Source organism: Octopus bimaculoides, chromosome 10 (genome assembly GCF_046866305.1).
Source record: "Octopus bimaculoides isolate indiv1 chromosome 10, ASM4686630v1, whole genome shotgun sequence".
Classification (NCBI taxonomy): domain Eukaryota; kingdom Metazoa; phylum Mollusca; class Cephalopoda; order Octopoda; family Octopodidae; genus Octopus; species Octopus bimaculoides.
In genome coordinates, this window is record NC_142937.1 from 1,424,103 (window position 1) to 1,446,602 (window position 22,500).

Here is a 22,500-nt window from a genome sequence, read left to right on the forward strand (position 1 = left end):
TTACTCAAAGAATATAACCATTTCTGTTACCAATCTTGTTTTAATGACACAAATTATAGGGAATAGTATTCATTATCAAGTAGAATGAATAGTCTTCTGTGCCAATGTGTCTGCATTTGGTGCGATATTTTGTATGTATGTTTAAATCTTAAGGAAACGTCTGTGAAAATAGTGCTCTTCAAGCAATTAGTTTGCACACGAAGTCTCCCTTCTCACTATTCTACCAGAAACTGAAGAAGCTCACTGGAAACTGCTAGAAAAAAAAAAAGAAGCAAAAATTATTTACAAGTTAAAAATATTGATAAAAAGTATTTTTAAAAAATTGTAATATAAAGAAGAAAAAAAATGAATGCAATGATTTGTGTTGGGGAGCAATCTAACCCATCATTCTCTACCTCTGTCAAATGTATAAATGATGTTGTCTCTATGTTAAAAAATGTTACCCTTTCATAATTGTGTATTTCTGTTGAAACTTACAGCCTACGTGTTTTGATTGATTTTGAAAACAATAACAAATTTAAAAGGATTACCTGAAATATCTAATACTGTAAAAGTGTTTATTTGTTTGCATTCTTTTTATTTTTTGTTTTTGGAAGAAACTACAACAATGCAAATTGTGCTATAAATAATAGTGCCTTATATTTCAGGTAAAATACCCCTTGATGATGGCACAAAAAACAAAAAAAACAAAAGAAAAGCGAATAGAATTGCCAATGAGAGTCAAACCATTTCCACTGTAACAGCTTATTTAACAAATAAAATGAAGAAAAACAAGACAAGCTTATTTTCAAATTTCTCAATGCATCTAGAGAAACAAAAAGAAAAAATGAAACAATTTAATATTTTGTTTATAAAATAGTGTTTGGAACATTAAAAAAAAAAAAAAGGCTCTAAAACAAAATTACGGTGGAAAGGGTTTAATAAAAGCATAAATGGTTTAAACATGGAGTCTTGAATTATAAAAGGTTGTCTCAGGTGGTTTGGCATCTAAAGGGTTTCACGTAGCAGCAATTTATTGTGTATGTTTTAGCATTTGGATATTTTTTTAAAGATACTTTTGTTTTTATTTTTGTTCCCGCCAGGCAAATGTTGCATTTAAAATTGAGTTTCTGAAGTCTCCTTCCAAGACAAGTTGTACAAATGTGTTTCTGTTACCTGAGAAAAATGGTGTCATTCTACCTATGAGCAATTTCAACATACCTGTGAGTAATACATATATATATATATTTTTTATACATGCATATACATACGTATACATATGTATACATATGTATGTATGTATACACATGCACACACACAGATACTTATATACATATATGCACACACACACACACACACATACACACACATGCATATTGGAAATGCAAAAGAAACATTCTGGCTTATTACAGATAGCTTTCTCTGCTGTTTTTGCTGTTGTTTGTGTTGTTACTGTTGATATTATTATTTTTTTAAATTTGTTGTTGTCTCTTTGAAACTGATGGTTCTGCCAAGTCAGACGTTATTCACATGTAGCACTGCATTTCTTCTTTATCTTTGGACTACTACTCCCTGCTCCCCCCTCTCTCTCTCTCTCTCTCTGTATTTCTTCTTATTTCTTGTAGTCTTATTTCTGTCCACTGCTTTCTTCCACCTTGATCTATCTACTTCACCACCTCCTTCCCTCCTCCTTCAATCCTGCCCCTCTCCTCCCACTCATCCTCACACCTCTTGTCTCCTCCCCCCCTATTGCCCTCCCCTTCCACAACATCATCCTCATCGTTTTTGTCATCTTTAGCCACTTTTTTTTTACCAATCTTTGGATTGCTACTGTTTTAATATTTCTTCTCACCAAGTCAGTGCCATTACTGTCCTCCTCCTCCTCCCCTCCTCCCCCTCCTCCTCCTCCCCTCCCCCTCCTCCCCTCCCCCTCCCCTCCCCTCCCCTCCCTCCCCCCTCCTCCCCCTCCTCCCTCCCCACCCCTTCCTTCCTCCCTCCCTGCCTGGTACTGCATCCTGGCATTTGAGAGCCACTGCCTGGTACTGCATCTGGAATTTATTATTATTATTATTATTATTATCATTATTATTATTTTTAAAGGCTGCAAGCTGCCAGAATCATTAGCCTGCCGGGCAAAATGCTTAGTGGTATTTCATCTGCCGTTACATTCTGAGTTCAACTTCTGCTGAGGTTGACATAGCCTTTTGGGGGATTGATAAAATTAGTACCAGTTATGCACTAGGGTCAATGTAATCGACTTAATCTCTTCCCTCAAATATGAGGCCTTGTGCTTCCCGTAGAAAGGATTATTATTATTATTTTTTAATGGCTTAGATAGAGAAGACAGCTACCATTTTGCTAGAAATCATTATAATTTATGTTTTAACAAGATTATGTCTGAAATTTTGATTTAGATATGACCCAGTCGTAGGCCAATTGATGTTACAAAAATTGAAGAAAAATACAAACCTAAACTGAAAAATTTAGTCCGAGATAGTCATAGACACACATGCTCTAGCAACATCTGAATTCAAAATTCAAGAATAGAGAAAAGAAATGGACAATGGTAATGGTCTCTGTTGATGAAACATCTTTGATGATCAAATATCTGCTCAATCACTTCAGCTTTGGCATTGAACAACAATCACAACAACAACAATAGCAACAACGATAACATTATCTTCTTTTTATGTTTTCTTAATTAAAAAAACAAACAAAACAAAAAAGCAAATAAAAAACAAAAAAAAAGACTAATTACAATGCTACTGCCTATTGTCCATTCATAACTGTAAACATTGATCTACTGGCCATCGAAACCCTCCCACCCGTTAAATTTTTAATTACGTAGCCATTATTACTATGAAAGAAATGGTTGTTTGGAAGGAAAAAATAATTAATTCCATGCTTTTTTTATATTGTTAGAATTTCTATGAGAATTCTTCAGCTGTTTTACGGGGTAAAGTGTGCACTTTGGAAGAAAATAACAATTGTTCTTTCGCAGTCATGATTTTGTTTTCCTTACCCTAACCCTAACCCAGGCTCCTACTTCCTAACTCTCTCTCTCTCTCTCTACCTGCCTCTCTTGCTACCTACCTCTCTCTTTCCCCTGCTCTCTCTTTATCCTCCTCTCTCTTTATCCTCCTCTCTCTTTATCCTCTTCTCTCTCTCTTTATCTCCTTCTCTCTTTATCTGCCTCTTTTCCCCTTCTCTCTCCCTTCGCTTTCTTCCTTTCTCTTTCCCCCTTCTCTCTTGCTTCTCCTCTCTCTATCTCCCTCTATCTCCCTCTATCTTTACCTCTATTTATACCCTTCTCTCTCTCTCTCTCTCTTTCTTTCTTTCTTTCTTTCTTTCTCCTTTCTCCCTTTCTTTCTTTCTTTCTTTCTCCCTTTCTTTCATTCTTTCTACCTTTCTTTCTTTCTTTCTTTCTTTCTTTCTTTCTTTCTTTCTCACTCTATCTTTCTCCTTCTGCCTGTCTCTCTTTCTCTTTCTGCCTGTCTCTCTTTCTTTTCCCCTCTTCCCTCCTCTCCCCTTTGTTTCTTACTCTTTCCCTCTCTTCTTCAAATATGTAAAGCAGACATAAATTTAAATGTGTAGGTAGCTTTATGTTTGCATGTGCAATTGTGTTTCTGTATGCTGGTATGTGTGTGTGTATGTATGTTTGTGTGTGTGTGTGTGCTTTTGTATGTGCATGAGTGTCGATATGTAGGCTGTTTGCATGTTCTATGTATCTGTACATGAATGTTTGTGTATCTGCATGTATGTGTGTTTGTATTTGTATATATGTGTGTGTGTGTGTGTGTGTTTATGTGTTTGTGTGTGTGTGCGTATGTGTGTTTGTGTGTTTGTTTGTGTGTGTGTGTGTGTGTGTGTGTGTGTGCGTGCGCTCGTGCTATCACAAACTATTCAGACATTTTATCCAGGAATTATTTCTTGTGTCTCCATTTTGATCCATGTTTTTTTCCCATTTTTACATGAAGATAGAAATTGATGGTCAGAAGTGGAGAGGAGACTGGACTTCCAGTAGCTTCCACTGGTCATTGGATTCCTATCTTCTTAGCTACTCTACATTACTCACTTTGCCTAACTGCAAGTAGGTACTGCTGTCTTATGAGTGTGTGTATGTGTGTATTATATATATACTTTTCTACTCTAGGCACAAGGCTTGAAATTTTGGGGGAGGGGGCCAATCGATTAGATCGATCCCAGTACACAGCTGGTACTTAATTTATCGACCCCGAAAAGATGAAAGGCAAAGTTGACCTCGGTGGAATTTGAACTCAGAACGAAAAGACAGACGAAATACCGCTGAGCATTTTGCCCGGCGTGCTAATGATTCTGCCAGCTTGCTGCCTTGTGCGTATAATATATATATCATACATGAATGTGGCTGCATGGTAAGAAGCTTGCTTCTTAACCACATGGTTCCTGGTTCAGTTCCACTGTGTGGAACCTTCAGCATGTGTCTTCTACTATATATATAGGCACAGACAAGAGTATGCAGTAAGGAGTTTGCTTCCCAAACACATAATGCCAGGGTCAGTCCTACTGTGTGACATCTTGGAGAAGTGTCTTCTACTTTATCTATCGATCTATCTATCTATCTATCTATCTATCTATCTATCTATCTATCTATCTATATATATATATATATATATATATATATATATATATATATATGCATGTATTTAAGTATGTATGTACATATGTATGAATGTGTGTTTGTATGTATGCATTTACCTTGGTGGCAAGTACCATGCTTTCACTAATTGCTTTAGGTTCCTAACTCATTCTCAACCTTCTGACCCTTGATCCAAAAAAGCATCCAGGATGTGACAGTGGGAGGGAAGGAGAAAAAACTGCACATGTAATTGAAAGGGTCTCAATTTCAGCTGAGTCGGCTGGGGATAATACGAAATAAAGAGCCTTTTAGTGAAAGATACAAAGCTCCACTAGGTCCATCAAAGAATCCTGTAATAATGGTTTCAACTATAGGCACAAGGCCAGCAATTTCAAAGAAGTGGGTAAGTTGATTACATTGATCCTAGTGCTCAACTGGTATCTATTTTATCGACCCTGAAAGAATGAAAGACAAAGCTGGCCTTAGCGGAATTTGAACTCAGAAAGTGAAGAAAGACGAACTATCACTAATCATTTTGCTCGTCATGCTAATGACTCTGCCAGTTTGCTGCCTCATTGAAACTTGTAATGTTATGATCCTCTGGTTAGCACCCTAGTCACCAGGTCACATGCCCTCACGCACTCATCTATTATTAACATTTTACATCCACTTGATGCTAACATGAGTAGGATAGCTTTTCTGAGAAAGTGCTGTTTTACTGGAAACCCTTCCTGTTACTGACCCATTTTGTTACCTCTTTTGGCACTCACAAAGAAGTCATGTATCTTTTCCAAAACCAGAATACATGAACATGAATGAATGAGAGATATACTGATAAACAGACAATGTGAAAGAATAGGAAATAATCAATAAATTCTGAATTATTGAACACTAGCTTTTCTTCAGTACGTTCGTAACAATTCTCTTCCAATAATTGAAATTTTGAAGTTAATTTAAATCATAATATTCATATGCTGTTGTATATTTAGGACTTAGAAAATGTGTTCAAACAACAAATCCCCACAGACGCCCATCACAGAGTGAACAGCACAGCATATTTTCTAAGTAGTGCTGCTGAATATTCCCCTGGCGTTGCCTTTCAAGATTTTAACTGTAACTTGTTTGAAAATGGAGTTAATTATCTTTTTGAATGAAATTATACTGAGTGTCCTAAATTAAATTACAGTGTTTGAAATTATTTTCAGATTCATTTCACTCCTGATATTGTTAATTCACCAATAATTGAATATTTCTGTGTGGTACCGCATGGTCATATATCAGGAAATGTTATCAAATGTGTTGGCTATTCAGAAGGTAAGCCATAATTAAACATGATTTTATGGTTCTTTTATCATCGTCTGTTGCAATAGCTGTAGTCAACTTGTCTCCATATATTCAATTCCAATCTTCTAAAACATGATTTCTTCATATTTTATTGGGTGGTTGATGGCTATTTTGTAGAGATCTTTATATATATCTTTGCTAATATCTTCTGCATTTGCTTAGATAAATGAATTTGTTTGTTAGTTTTACACTTGTTTTCATTGTTTTTCTTTTTTTTTTTTCTTTGGTCCCTACTTGCATAAGTTGGACAAGTACATTTTATTGAGGCATTGTTTTCACATCTGAATGCTCTTCCTGTCATTAACCCTCCTTTGTTTTACAAGCAAGAGAATTTTCATTCCATTCATCTTTAGAAGTTCACAGCTTCTGCTGAGTAATTTGTCAACAAAGAAATGTCAACAAATGCCCCGTCTGTAGCTTGGTGATTTTCATGTGAAGTGCAGAATGTGAACATTCACACAGACACACAAATGCACTCATGCTTTCTCTTTCCCTTTCCCTCATACACACATATGCATGCACACATGCTTGTATGCACACACACACACACGCACACACACACACACACACACACACACACACAAATACACACACATATGACAAGGCTCTGTACAGTCTCTGGCTAACAAATTCACTCAATAGTTATTCGTTGATCAGAGTTTATAGTTGAAGACACTTGTGCAGAGTACTGTACAACAGGACTGAACCTGTAGCCATCTGGTTTTGAAGTGAACTTCTCAATAACACAGCCATTCTTGGACCTATACTTTCCATAATCTGGTTTTTGCTTTAGTAGAACTTGGATAGTGAAGTTGACAACCAAACAAGACCTTATAAATTTTGTCACTGAGACCAACATGTTTAACCCTTCAGCATTCAGATTAATCTGAATTAATCATGCATTTTTTTGTAGCTTTGACGTTTAATGATGAGATTGTTTATGATTTGAACGATATTGTAGAGTATGTGTAAGAGGCCAGATCTGGCCAGTTTGAACATAAAACAAGCTGAACATTTTGGGCCAGATATAATTGGTTTAAATGCTAAAGGGTTACATCTTAACAGGCAGAACTACTCAGCTCTGAGTCTTATGTCACCATTATGGGTGGCATAAAAGTATAATATCCAGAAATTCTACATGCTATAGCCACATTGGGAAATTAATGGAGGATCCATTTTATCAAGATGTTAAGTTCAAATCCTCCTGTGTTATTTTTGTGTCCTGTCTTGGAAAAAATTTTTTTTTTTTAGAAAGATGTCCCATGGAAACTAAAAATAAGCACCATGGCCTACTGTGATCTTAGTCATTCGGGAATGGATTAATTGTTTGTTTGTTTGTTTGTTTTTAACTCAGTTTAGACAGATGACTGCAACAAGTGTTGATTTTGGTGGGTAGCGTTATTGCACTTTACATTCTGAGTTCAAATCACACTGAGATCAATTTTGTATTTTGTCATTTTTGGATTCTATGAAATAATCATCCACGTTTAAGTGGGGATAAAGATTACCTCTTGGTATTAATACTGCCTCTGTTGCTAATATACATTTTTTAACAAGCTCACTGGCTAATCGCAACACCAATGTCTGTTTTGGCACTGTTATTCTATACATTGCTGGCAGGGAGATGAGTCACTGCTATTTCTAGCAGATGAGTGTCCATCATTGACAAGACCAAAGAAGGTCGAAATCACGTAATCTGGTGATGTTGGTGCTGGAGGTTGCTGGGATTTATCTCCACCCTAGTGTTATAAAAAAAAGTGCATTTTACATTAAAAAAAACCTATAAGGGTGTTTCTCTCTTGGTATCTACTGCAGTATAGTCTGTTCTAACAGAACGTCCATGTTTAAGTGGGGATAAATATTACCTCTCCATATAAATATTGCCTCTGTCACTAATATATATGGAGGAGTAGAATAATGAATGAAATAAGAAAGAAGGCAAGCTTCTAACAATGCAGGGAGTTAAAAAAAAAATATATATTTTGGAAGCAAAGACCTTTCGTAAGAAGAATATAGTCAAAGAAATGTGTAGTTCCACAGATTCTGACGTATTGGATAGTCTGGTGCTTGTGTTAGTAGCAGCAGCTCCCCAAGTGCGGATGTAGTCGGTGCTGTAGAGGTCACATTGGGGACGGTGGTAATAGGGACTTTCTGCATTATTAGAGGTTTAATGATGAAAACAAGCAGTTTAATTACTGAAACAAGCATTATTAGAGGTTTAATGACTGAAACACACATGGTATGCATGGGTGACTGTTGGTCTTCCATAAGCAACCTTGCCCGGACTCATGCTTTGGAGGGTAACTTTCTAAATGCAACGGTCATTCTTGACCGAAGGGTTCTTTATCCTTTACCCTTGATTACTTTTCGTTTCATCCATTATTCTACTTCTGTATTACAATGCTTCAAGTAAACTTCAATGCTCTTCTAATGTACTGGAGTGTTTTGATATGATTGAGTGTTTCTTAGTCTCAATTTTGAAACCTCGTGCATTATATAGGAAGTGAAAATTAAAGAGTCATTTTCAAGTTGGATGCTTAAATGGTCCTTACAAAAACTGGGGTGTACATGTGTTCTTCCAACTTGGAACCATCTCTATTAGAAATAGCAACTGTCCAAGCTATGTAAGCATGGGAAAAAAACTAATGTAAAAGTGAGGACGACGACGATGATGATGGTGATGGTGGTGGTGGTGGTGGTGGTGGTGGTGGTGGTAGTGAAGAAGAAGAAGAAGAAGATGATGATGATGATGATAAAGGCTGACAATGAAGATGATGCTGATGATTATTTCGATGATTTCCAAACTGGTAGCAGACTTTAGAGCAAATATAAATATTTTTACATGTTTTGTACATGAAATAAAATAAATGTATAAAGATACATCATTTATATATTTTGGTTGACAAATCATAATTAATTTAATCTGCAGAGAGTTATCAAGCACTTCTCTATTCAATAAATAAAGCAAAATTTTCAAGTTCAGTTTATATTATTTTCCTTTCTCACATTTTAAAAATACAATGAAATTATTTTTGCTGCACAAACAGTTATATCTTAGTGCGCATCATTCGTGTGTTGCAACATGCCATTTAGAAATCATTGCTTGACAGAGCCATAACAATATTCGTGCTTCAGAAAATACGAGCATTTGTATTGGATTATCATTCGACAAATGATGCCACCTTGTTATCTAAAACGACAGTACCACATCAGTCTCACCAGGCCTTTCGCCTTTTACTTGCTGGGTCTGAAGGAAGAGGCGATGCCCGTGGCCTTTGCAGGGTCTTCTAGATTGGTGATATTGATACTGCTAATGTTCTTGGGCACAGCTGGGTGATAAGAAGTTTGTGGCGAGCTGGCAGAAACGTTAGCATGTTGGGCGAAATGCTTAGTGCTTCTTATGGAGAAATGAGGACTAACCATAGATATTAGTGCAGGGCCTGGGAAGGGTTGAACTCAACAGGAGTAATGATAGGAGAAGAGACGAGTGAGACAGAAATACCATAGTAGAGGCAGCATGAGCCTAACCAGCTCCAAGGAGCAGAGACCTTTGTGCTGGGGATTAGAAAAGACCTGGAACCCTGTTTGTATTTCTCTGGATAATTAATAAAAAATAATAATACATAAATAAATAATAACTCTACATATTGATCCTTGCATATTTTTGATTCAGGAAAGATTAGTTGTTGTTATTTATGACTGGAGCGACCTATTGATTTTAGCCATCTGTGAAGGTTTGTAAAGGTCTTGGATGCTGTCCCACCTTCTCTAGTAAATTAATTAGGAAAAAAATAATACAACAAAAAAAAAAAGAAAATCTATCTATTCATATGTACTTTTTTGTGATGAAAGCCAAAAGATAAACAAACAAAAAGAAAACAAAATAACAAAGCTAAAATCAAAACAATCTTTTGTTTTATTTTTGGGGAGGTATAAATCAGTTTACATCATCGTTTGTTCGTGTGTGTGTGTGTGTGTGTGTGTGTGTGTGTGAGCATGCATGTGTGTGTGCATGTGTATTACAATAAACTAAATCAGCCATCACTTGTGAGCGAATATGGTTTGGCAATAGGTGCCATATTTTTCCTCGATGTCACAGGTGCCTCGGTAGTCCATGATCAGACACAGACACCCTTGATATAGTGGCACATCCAGTATGGGATAAGTGGAAGGAGGAAGGGAGGCCCATACTAACACTAGGCTTGTACTTGCTATTTCTTACTCAGTAAAGCTAAGGAGGGTGGAGAAATGTGAAACAAAATGCTTTGGTCAAAGGCACAATGTGCTGTGCAGTCCAGAAACTGAACTTGCTATCTTTTGATCAGGATCTGAATAACTTACCCACTAAGCCACTAATATGGGTGTAAAGTTTTTGTTCAAGAAATAGCAATATCTTTTTATAGTTGGATACCATTTCTATTGCATACTATTAAATTGCCAGCTGTGAATGAGTAACGAAAACAGTTTGTCATTCAGGTCAACTGAACCAAGAAAAGTTATGTGTCTTGCCCACTGATACAAAACGTTATTTATTCATAAACATTAACATTGTTTGCACTGCTCATGAGAAATTACTCAGCAGTTTATGGCATCAAATATTTCTCCTCACTCCAGAAATGTGTCTCACACTTGATGTTATTTAATGAATGACTTTGACACCTGCCAAAACTGTTAAACTAAAATCTTTAGCATTCGTCACTTGATAAAACAAAAATGCTATTTCAGAACCACTATTTCTCTTCTAATTGGCATGATATACCATCTCTTCTTTGCTTAGTTGATTTTGGTAGAGTTGCTGAAGGAGAAATTTATATAAAATGATTGAGAACTTTGACTTGGTTCCGGTTGTTGCAGCTGAGAAATCTTGACAGCTTTGTGAGTTTTAATATTTGAAGACAGCTGAAGGTGATGATGGTGTTACCGAAATAGCACAGCTTTGAACTAAAATGATTTGCACTGTTCAGTTCCATTTCTCTGTGTTTCTGTTTAAAACATTGCTGAGCTCCTCTTTATCATTTATATGGTTTCCTATTGTTGTTGTTGTTGCTGTTGTTTGGCCCCCAGGTCAGCTCTAAACGAACATGTGTATGTTCAAAGGAAATCCAAACGCCACCTTCGTTCCTTCTTTCGAGTAGCTATGACACTATTTATAAAGTGCCTTTTCAGTAAGATGGTATGTAGGGTGTAATGCGTAGGAGATTTAGTTACTATTTCTAGCTGGTCTGGATAAAACCTTTCTTGTTTGTGGTGTATTTCCCCCCCATGATCATTATCTAATAATCTGTTACTCCCTCGTTACATTCTTATCAAACTATCCACCCTCTCCTTCCTCTTCCATGCTGATCCACATATCTTTCTTTTTCTCGCCTTCTTCTACCTTAAGAATTTGCTCTGTCACCTTCTTTATCTTCATCTTCTTCCTAGTTTCTACTAGTCATTCATATACAATGTCATGTGGCTCCCCTGCAGCAAGACGCCTACACTTGTTCCTCTGTCACACTATTGCCTCTCTGTTCCTGGCATAACAGTTTCCTTTCTAATACCAGAAGAGGTATGTGGCTTAGTGGTTAGGGTGCTGGGCACATAATTGTTAGATTGTGGTTTTGATTTCTGTATTGGGTGATGTGTTGTGTTCTTGAGCAAAACACTTAATTTCATGTTGCTCCAGTCCATTCATGTTGCTCCAGTCCATTCATGCTGCTCCAGTCCATTCATGTTGCTCCAGTCCATTCATGTTGCTCCAGTCCATTCCTGTTGCTCCAGTCCATTCCTGTTGCTCCAGTTCATTCCTGTTGCTCCAGTCCATTCATGTTGCTCCAGTCCATTCATGCTGCTCCAGTCCATTCATGTTGCTCCAGTCCATTCATGTTGCTCCAGTCCATTCCTGTTGCTCCAGTCCATTCATGTTGCTCCAGTCCATTCATGTTGCTCCAGTCCATTCATGCTGCTCCAGTCCATTCCTGTTGCTCCAGTCCATTCCTGTTGCTCCAGTCCATTCATGTTGCTCCAGTCCATTCATGCTGCTCCAGTCCATTCCTGTTGCTCCAGTCCATTCCTGTTGCTCCAGTCCATTCATGTTGCTCCAGTCCATTCCTGTTGCTCCAGTCCATTCATGTTGCTCCAGTCCATTCAGCTGACAAAAAGGATTAATCCTGTGATGGACTGATACTTATTTTATCAACCTTGAAATGATGAAAGGCAAAGTTAGCCTCCGTAGAATTTGAACTCAGAACGTAAAAATGGACAAAATACTGTTAAGCAGGAGTGGCTGTGTGGTAAGTAGCTTGCTTACCAACCACATGGTTATGGGTTCAGTCCCACTGTATGGCACCTTGGGCAAGTGTCTTTTGCTATAGCCTCAGGCCTACCAAAGCCTTGTGAGTGGATTTGGTAGACGGAAACTGAAAGAAACCGAATGTGTATACATATATATATATGTGTGTGTGTGTTTGTTTGTTTGTACTCCTCATCATTGCTTGACAGCTAATGTTGGTGTGTTTATGTCCCCGTAACTTAGCGGTTTGGCAAAAGAGACTGATAGAATAAGTAGTAGGTTTATAAAGAATAAGTCCTGGGGTCGATTTGTTCAACTAAAGGCAGTGCTCCAGCATGGCTGGAGTCAAATGACTGGAACAGATAAAACAAATAAAAGAATAAAAGCATTTTTCCTGGTATGCTAATGATGCTGCCAGCTCACCAATGATGGTGATGATGATGATTATGTGAGTTTCTACTGCATCACAAGAGATGGATCTCAATGTGCTTGAGTTGCATGCAGCTGCGTCTTTTATGCAAGTAAAGTATTGTTATCAAACACATTAGTTTCGATTTGTTGTAAGAGTTTTGCTGTTGTTTCTGCGGTTATTCTAATACTTTATCTGTTGTGTTGAGTATGTGCAATGTGAGCTGTGTTCTGTTGTTGGGTTGTTTACTATGTACTGTGTGATTGCTGTTATGTGTTCAGGTGTCAGATGCTGGTTTTTGCAGAACAGAGGTCCTCAACTAGTGGGCTATTGACCAGATCCAGGCCATGAATCATTTGGAACTGGACCATACAGAAACAATAGATTTTAAAGTTTTGTTTCAATTTTATTGACTATCACAGTCTACAGGGTGATTTTGGGCCTCACTGAGGCAATGACTAGCGACCGAGACCTTTGGAGATATGCAATGCTTGAGAAGACCTGGCAAGCTAAGTGAGATCATAGCTATGACCTATGCCAGTGTCACATAATTGGCCCATTTAAGAGTTCCCTTCAATTGTTGAGCAATGTGCTGTGCTTGAGAAGACCTTTTGAGTTAAGTAAAATTGCTGTTGTGGCCAATGCCAGTACTGCCTGACAGGTACCCATGCTGGTGGCATGTAAAAATCACCATTTGAGCATGGCTGATGCCAGTGCCGCCTGACTGGAACCTGTTCTGGTGGCACGTAAAAGCACCATTCGAGCGTGGTCAATGCCTATGCTGCCTGACTGGCCCGTGGCATGTATAAAGCACCCACTACACTCTCAGAGTGGTTGGTATTAGGAAGGGCATCCAGCTGTAGAAACTTTCCCAGATCAGATTGAAGCCAGCTGCAGCCTCCTGGCTTGCCAGCCCTAAGTCAGACTGTCCAACCCATGCCAGCATGGAAAGAGAACGTTAAACAATGATGATGATGATGATGAATCTTTTATTCCTTTATTTGTTTCAGTCATTTGACTGCAGCCATGCTGGAGCACTGTCTTTAGTCAAAGAAATCGACCCCAGGACTATTTTTTGTAAGCCTAGTACTTATTTTATCGGTCTCTTTTGCCAAACCACTGAGTTATGGGGACATAAACACACCAACACTAACTCTCAAGCGATGTTGAGGGGACAAACAACACACACACACACACATGCACACAAGCTGTTTTCACCTTTTTCATTCTCTTTCATACTTAAGAGGATTGTATATATATATCTATTTCATCCCCTTTCTTCTTAGCTAATCCTGGGTCAACGGAGCACGCAACATTAACTACATAGCACATGTGGTGCATCTTGTCCACCCCTACTAGGTCTGGTCTGTTATGCTCTAGCACCTGATCTGTTTGGATTGAGAAATCCCAGAGAATTTTACTAGTTTCCAACTCTGCCATTCTCTGCAGTTTGTGCTCATACCATGTCTTGCTTCTTTCTCACCTCCACTTTTCACTTAGTTTCCAATGTAACACTTTCACTACCTCATTATTATTGTTGTTGTTGTTGTTGCTGAGGCTGCCATCTGGCAGAAACATTAGCATACCAGGCAAAATGCTTTGTAACATTTCATCTGGCCTTACGTACTAAGTTCAAATTCTCCCGAGGTCGACTTTGCCTTTCATCCTTTCGGGGTCGATAAATTAAGTACCAGTTGAGTACTGGGGTCGATGTAATTGACTATCCCCCCACCCCTAAATTGCTAGCCTTGTGTCAAAATTTGAAACCATCATTATTGTTATTGCTATTGCTATTCTTGTTGGCTCAGTAGTAGTAGTAGTAGTAGTAGTAGTAGTAGTAGCTGTGTTATTTAAAGCTAACAAGAGCACACAATACACAATAAGAGTATGAAATTAATTTGACTTTAGAATGCCCGGCTAAGTAGTCATGCCACAGACTTCTATCTAGAGAACTTGTAATTGTCTGTGCGTCCCTTGTTACAATGCCAAAATCTTAGGTAAGTTTTTGTTTGAGTTTCTTTGTCTTTTTATAAATTTTTGTTTTGTTTTTGTTTTTCTCCTCTTTGGAAATATAGAATGTAACCCCCCCCCCCCCTTACAGTGAGTGAGTTCAGTTTCATTAGTTAAAGAGAACAAAGAATGCACACACACACACACACGTGCACTCACACACGCATGCATACACACATGTGCAGACATACACACACATACATGCATACACATATATGCATACACACGCAAACACACACATGTACACACAAACACGCACACACACACATGCACTGACAAACGCACACATGCACATACACACTCATGCATGCACACACATACACACACATGCACACACTCACACACACATATGTGCACATGTGCTCGCGCACGTGCACACACACACACACACACACACACACACACACACACAAACATACAACTAATTTGCTGTTAGTTGTTGTTGCTTTGAAAAAGGAAGCACAAAAAAAACAACCAACAAAACAAACTTTTATCTTCAAAGAGGACAAGAAACAAACAAAATCGAAGTTATATTTAATTAAAGGATTTTTGTATGGGATGTGATAAGCAAAAACAAAAAAGAAAAAAAGATACAAGACAATAACAAAATACAGAAAAAATTAAAATACTATAAAATAACATTGTATATTGAGCTCCTGGACTTCTTGAGCACAGACAACACTTTAAATTTCAGTTTTAAATTAAATTAATGTTAGATATTAGAGAGCGAGCCAATAGTATCTGGCGGTGATTGGGTGAGTAGGGATAGGAGAGGGAGTGTGTGTGTGTGTGTTGGTGATGTTATGCAATTTTTTCAATTGGGGGGTAGTTTTTGTTTTGTGTATAGTTTGATTTATTGTATAACATTGTATAGTAATGTATTTTGAAATACAGTTACTAAAATTAGCTTCCTCAAGAATGATCAGCGAATAAAGAAATGATTTTTTTTTTTTCACTAAAACTGGACAACTGACAGGACAGAATTTGTTGGAGTGACAGAACTAAGATATCTTGTAGTATCTAATTCCAGTCCTTTGCATTTTGAGTTTAAATCGTATCAAGGTCAAACTTTGCTGTACATAATTTTTGTGGGTCATCGTTGTTGTCATCATTGTTGTTGTTGTTGTTGTTGTTGGTGGTGGTGGTGATTGTGGTGGCATGTGGTGTTGATAAAATAATATGTCAGACATGTACTGGAGTTGATTTGATTGACAATATTCCCACCACAAATAACCTTTTGGCCGTGTGCCAATGCTAGAAGTCAATATCTCTTTTATATATACAAGGCAGTGAGCTGGCAGAATTGTTAGCATGCCAGGCAAAATGCTAAGTGGCATTTCATCTGTCTTTATGTTCCGAGTTCAAATTCCATCAAAGTTACCTTTGCCTTTCATCCATTTAGGGTCAATAACATAAGTACCAGTTAAGCACTGCGCTTAATGTAATCGGCTTACTACCCACCTTGAACTTGCAGGTCTTATGCCAAAATTTGGAACCAGTCTCTCTTTTATATGTCTCTTTCATCTTCTGCATCATCATCTTGTGGGGGCACATAGCTTAGTGGTTAGGGGGTCTGACTCATGTTTGTAAGATTGTGATTTCAATTCCTGGATCAAGTGACGCGTTGTGTTCTTGAGTAAAACATTTTGATTCACGTTGTTCCAGTCTACTCAGCTGACAAAAGTTAGGAATCCTGCAATGGACTGGCATCCCATCAAGGTGAGGAATTCACATGCCATAGAAACTGGGAAACTGACTCTTATGAGTCGGTATGACTCAGGGATGTAACTTTCTTTTTACCTCATCATCATCATCGTATAACATCCCTTTTTACATGTTTTACATGGATTGGACGGACTATACTCAAGGCAGATTCTCTACAGCCAGATTCCCATCTAGGTGCCAACCCTCACCTGCTTCCAAGTAAGGTAATATTACCCCATGAACCAGATGTGTTCTTGCAGAACACTGGAAAAGAATGACACTGCTCGTATGACAGTGACACTCTTTTACAACTCTCATCTGATGTCAGAACAAGGAGACACAAGCACACATGTATGCACATCACATACATACACAGACACAGACACAAACTCATGTGTGTATGTGCACACACGTACACACACACACACACACACACACACACACGCATTGCAGTGCAGCTCTCCTGCTTGCCAGCCCTGGTCAAACTGTCTAACCCATACCAGCATGGAAAACAGACGTTAAAGGATGATGTTGATATAAGATGAGCTTCTTTCAGTCTCCATCATTCAAATTCACTCACAAAGCTTTAGTCAGCCTGTGACTGTACTAGAAGACACTTGCCCAAGGAACCACACACTGGGACTGAACCTGGAACCATGTGGTTGGGGAGTAAACATTTTGCCACACAACAGCACCTGCACCTATGCTGCACCTAAATCTACAGGAAATATATATATACACAAGAGGCTTTTTTCAGTTTCCATCTACCAAATCCACCTACAAAGCTTTAAGAATAAAATCTCTTGGTTTCAAAATTATGGGTTTGTTTAAAATGAATAATAAACAAGTAAACATTTCTCTAACTAAATTTTGTATTTTGATATTTCAGGTCCCAAGGTTCATTTTAAATATGGTCACATCAATTTTCAGATTGTTAATTTGGGCTCCAAAGCATCAAAGAATTGTTCTATTGTGAACGACAGTCAAGTTACCATAACTTACAAGGTAATCCCTTTATATTTATCATGAAGGTCGTTTTGGTTGTTGTTCTTGCTCTTGTTTCTGTTATTGTGGTTGGGGAATGTGGTAAATGGCAGCATCATGAGAGTGCTCGACAAAATATCAGAATATTTCCAACTTATTGCACTCTGAGTGCAAACCCTGTCGAGGCCAGCTTTTCCTTTCATCCATTCAAGGTTTATAAACTAAAACACCAATTCAGAATAGTAGATTGGCGGAATTGTTAGAGTCCGACAAAATGTTTATGGTAATGCAGAAGGGGGTTTGGGTGGGGTTTGGGTGGGGTTTGGGTGGGGTTTGGGTGGGGTAGGGTGGGAACCTCTGTGATAACTCTGTTGCTAAGTTGTATCAGCTCAAGTTAGCAGTCCTTTTTTTTTTTTGTCTAAACATCATTGGTTTGCAGAAAGAAAACTTGCATGCATGCACTGCTGCTAGTCTTCCTTAAAAATATCTTGTCCAGCCCTGTACATACATGGGCAGTTGTATAATCAGCATTAATCAAAAGAAGCCCTACAGTAGTCCAAGGTCAGGCCTAATAGAGCAGGTCTATGATCAGTGGAGTTTTGCTCTTAATGTTTCCTCTTTGTTATTGTTTTTTAGCACATATGTATCAAGACTACATTATCCAATATATCCTTTATTTCTTGAAGATATTTTGAAGATATTTTGATGATATTAAGATGCAGGTATAGGCATAACTGTATGACAAGAAGTTTGTTTCCCAACTGCATGGTTCTGAGTTCAGTCCCACTGCATGACACCTTCTACTATAACCTTGGGCCAACCAAAGCCTTGTGAGTAGATTTGGTAGATCGAAACTGAAATAAACCTGTCATATATGTGAGTGTGTGTATGTGTGTGTGCGTGTGTATTTTTGTCATCATGTTTGTTCCCCACCACTGCTTGACAATTGTTGTTGATCTGTTTATGTTCTTGATAACTTAGCAGTTCAGCAGAAATGACCAATAGAAATAGCAGGCTCAAAAAATTTAAGTACTGGGATTGATTCATTCAAATAAAATGTTCTTCAAGGTGGGCCCACAACATGGCTGCAGTCTAATGGCTGAAACAAGTAAAAGATAAAAGGTGCAGTTTCTATCTGTTTGACATGGATATTTTCAGATCTTGGGGAGGATATTTGTCTTCTATATCTAGCAGACTAGGCGACAGCATTAAGGATAAACCATTGGCACTTTCAAAGTCCTTTGTTCAGTCAGCAGTGATCACGGAATTTAACAACAAGCAGACATATGAGCCAAAGCATTCCAGGCCCTGTCATCTATGTAAGATTACATTTACTCAATTGTAGGTGCATGGTAACCCTTTAGTGTTTAAACTGGCCACATCTGGCCCAGATATTCTTCATGTTTTACATTCAAACTGGCCATATCTAGCCTTTCACACCTAAGCTACATTGACATTCTAAAAATAAATAATCACATCATTGAAACCTCAAAGCTATAAGATATTGCATGACTAATTCAAAACAATGTGAATAAATTAATATTATATTAGACAAAGTAATCTAAATGCTAAGGAGTTAAAGGAGATTTGACTACTCCTTATTTTACTAGCTGGCTGAATGACTTCACAAAGTCTTCCTCATTACATCCATATTTGAGCCATATTAGCTTCTTAGCAGCATTATAGGCCTCTGGACAAACCATTGCACTGGGCCACATACAATTTATCTATTGACACCAAGCTGCTGCATACATAGATTGCAATGTGTAACAAAATTTTTATTTTTGTTTGTCTTTGGTCAGCAAGTGTTATTTTCTATTTGCTTCTATCTAAAAATCAAAGGAAATCTCTACTATTCCCTTCAAACTTTGCTTTTGTGACCTGGACACCAATGTTTCAATAGTGATCTGTTTTCCTTCACATTTCACACAGACTCAGAGCTGAGTTGCTTAAGCAGAAATATCTTTATAGCAAATATTCTGCTCAATACCACAGATTTGCTTATCAGTTGCTTGACCCTAACCAATTGGGCATGTCCCTTAGAGGCAGACAGTATGTGCATCTCTTTTCATGAGCAAGAGTAGCTGGGGAACATCATAGGCATATGTTGAGAAGGACACTTTGGGGTTTGAATAAATGTAGCAAAAGCAGAGTTTGAAGGAAATATTAGCCATTTTCTATAATTTCTAGGAGTAAGCAAATAAGAAATAGCAGCTGTTACTCAAGGACAAAAATCGTGTTACATAGTGTTATAAATGGACCCCTAGATCCATGAGGCCCCTGCCCAACTGCCATGTGTGCTAATGCCTTAAGACAGCACTATTCCATGTTCAATAAATTTGGTACCAGTCATGTGCTGATGTTGATTCAATCAATTGAAAAGAACCATTGTTAGTGAGATTGATACTTGTAATTGTGTATTGCGTCTACTCATGGCACCTATTTCAGCAGTAGATGGACATGATTAACACAATGCAAAAGCAAGAACTGAACCATTATTGACTCAACAGCTAATAGTCTGATGTTTTATTGAGTCCACTGGTCGTGACTATGAAACAGATAAGGATTAATAAAAGCCCATTTGGATAATGATGGAAATAAGTGAATAACTGGTGCTGTTATAAAGAGAATGGCTGACGTACGGTTTATACCAATATAATCAACATGAAATGTGTGATAATAAGTTCAATAGAAATTTCCGAAACCCAAATTTTGGTTTCCAGATAGCAATAACTAACTAATTTGTTAGAAAGTAGATTCGACAGATAATTCGTTTTTGGAAATTCACTGAGGATATCAGGGGTATTATATATATGTATATACATAAACACACACACATGCGCACATACGCTAACACACATATGAATATGTATATATATATATATATATATATGTATATATATACATACATACACACACACACATACATATATATGAATATATATATGCATATATGTATACATATATATGTATATATGTATGTATGTATGTATGTGTGTATATATATATATATATATATATATATATATATATATATATATATATATATATATATATTTGCATTTGTATATTTGTATATATATATGCAAATACACAGACACACACACACACACAGACACACCACACATACACAAAATTAGAATGATATACTGATGCTAAGTTTTAATATATATTTGATGTTGGGAATACTAGGTATATCATAAAAATACCCAATATAGCAATTATCAGGGGAATATATCAAGAATTATTTCATTCCACACACAATTGAATGTAGAAGCGTGTTAATAATAAGATGAGGAATCTCAGTAGAATAATTAGTAGAATTTAATCAGTTCATATATCCTGGATGTACAGAGAATAAATACTGAAGCAGACAAAAGCTTAGGAGAGAATCTCTAAATGATTTTTCAATAGGGAAGAAATAATAGCCAAATCTCCCTCCCAAATTTTCTTTCTACTGTTTTTAAATAAAAGAAGCAAACAAGAGAGTGTAGTTCTTGACCAACTGTATTCTGATGAAATGGCTGGATGGACACAACCAGAATGGCTTCAATCATTGATTTGCTTGATCAGGCCCAGCCTGAATATAAAAATAGCAATGATGGCCTGGCAAGCGAAAGCAAAATCATGATGGCACCTGTGCCCAGTGTCACTTTCCTGGCACTTGTGCTGGTGGCACGTGTAAAGACATTCGAGTGAGATCGTTGCCAGTGCTGCTGGACTGGCTCCTGTGCAAGTGGCACGTAAAATACACCATTTTGAGCATGGCCATTGCCAGTACCACCTGACTGGCCTTCGTGCCAGTGGCATGTAAAAGCACCCACTACACTCTCGGAGTGGTTGGCGTTAGGAAGGGCATCCACCTGTAGAAACTCTGCCAAATCAGATTGGAGCCTAGTGTATCCATCTGGTTCACAAGTCTTCAGTTAAATCGTCCAACCTATGCTAGCATAGAAAGCGGACGTTAAACGATGATGATGATGATGACATAGTAAATACAAACCAATGAAGGTGCCTATGGGCAGCTGCTTAACTTGCTTGAAATAGCAGACAAATCTTCCTCAAATGAAAACCTCCTGTCTTAAAAAAACAGAAGGCCATTGCAATACCTAATATATCGCTTACCTTTTTATCTTTTACTTGTTTCAGTCATTGGACAACGGCCATGCTGGGGCACTGCCTTCAAACAAATCAATTTCAGTACTAATTTTTCTAAGTGTGGTACTTTATTCTATTGAAATTCTTTTGCTGAATTGGTCAGTTACAGGGAGGGACATAAACAAGGCAACACCGGTTGTCAAGCAGTGGTGGGGTACATACACTAACATAGATACATGCACACACACACACACACACACACACACACACACACACACACACACATCTTGTGTGTCAGTTTTTTTGTGGTCGTTTGTATGAATTTAGAAAAAGATGCATAACTCATCAAAGAAAAGCTGTATTTGAAAACAAACTGGTACAAGTCATCTTGAGAATCTTTTTATCTTACTTTTTCAAGGAATCGCCTGTTAGCATCAATGGCTACTACACACACACACATGTGTGCATACAAACACACATGCAAACACGCAAATGCACACACAGACACACACACACAATGGACTTCTTTCAATTTCTCTCTACCAATTACACTTACAAGGCTTTGGTCAGCCCAGGGCTATCGTAGAAATCACGAAGACACTTGCTCAAAGTGCCAGACAGTTGGATTGAACCCAGAACCATGTGGTTGAGAAGCAAAGTTCTTAAGCAGACAACCTCTCCAGCCAAAAAGAAAAAAAGAATAAAAATATGACCATGCATAGAACATATTTGATCTCAGGTCTCTTTCATCAAAGCTATTCTGAGGCATAAACAACAACAACAACAACAAAGCAAATATGTTTTTGATGGTTTTTTTCTTTTTTACTTGCTTACCCTAGACATGAATTGATAATAAATATTGAAAAGAAAAATTTCTGTGTCATGATTTTAAATTATTGCTTTCTTTTTATATCTCATACAGCAATCACAACAGATTTTTAAATGATATTTTAACTGTTACAGATATTATAATAATGTTGTTAAAGATATATAGTCACTTTGCTTAACCAGTAATAAATAATCTTTCCTAACATTTAGATAAAATGTATTTTATCTCTTGCTTCTAAAAACATAATTGTC

General features: G+C 37.5%; 1 protein-coding gene across 7 annotated transcripts in view; it reads left to right on the forward strand.

The window, feature by feature from the left end:
* Positions 1 to 22,500, forward strand: part of LOC106867322 (cilia- and flagella-associated protein 65) — a 1,093,663-nt gene that overhangs the window by 198,471 nt on the left and 872,692 nt on the right. For all 7 annotated transcript variants that reach the window (XR_016243317.1, XM_089358289.1, XM_089358292.1 and 4 more), the window contains 3 exons: positions 1,083 to 1,202; positions 5,803 to 5,911; positions 17,228 to 17,343. Coding sequence is in view for 6 of the 7 variants with exons in the window: in XM_089358289.1 (XP_089214415.1) it covers positions 1,083 to 1,202; positions 5,803 to 5,911; positions 17,228 to 17,343 (345 nt within the window). In the remaining variant the exon portion in view is untranslated. The remainder of the gene's footprint in view (positions 1 to 1,082; positions 1,203 to 5,802; positions 5,912 to 17,227; positions 17,344 to 22,500) is intronic.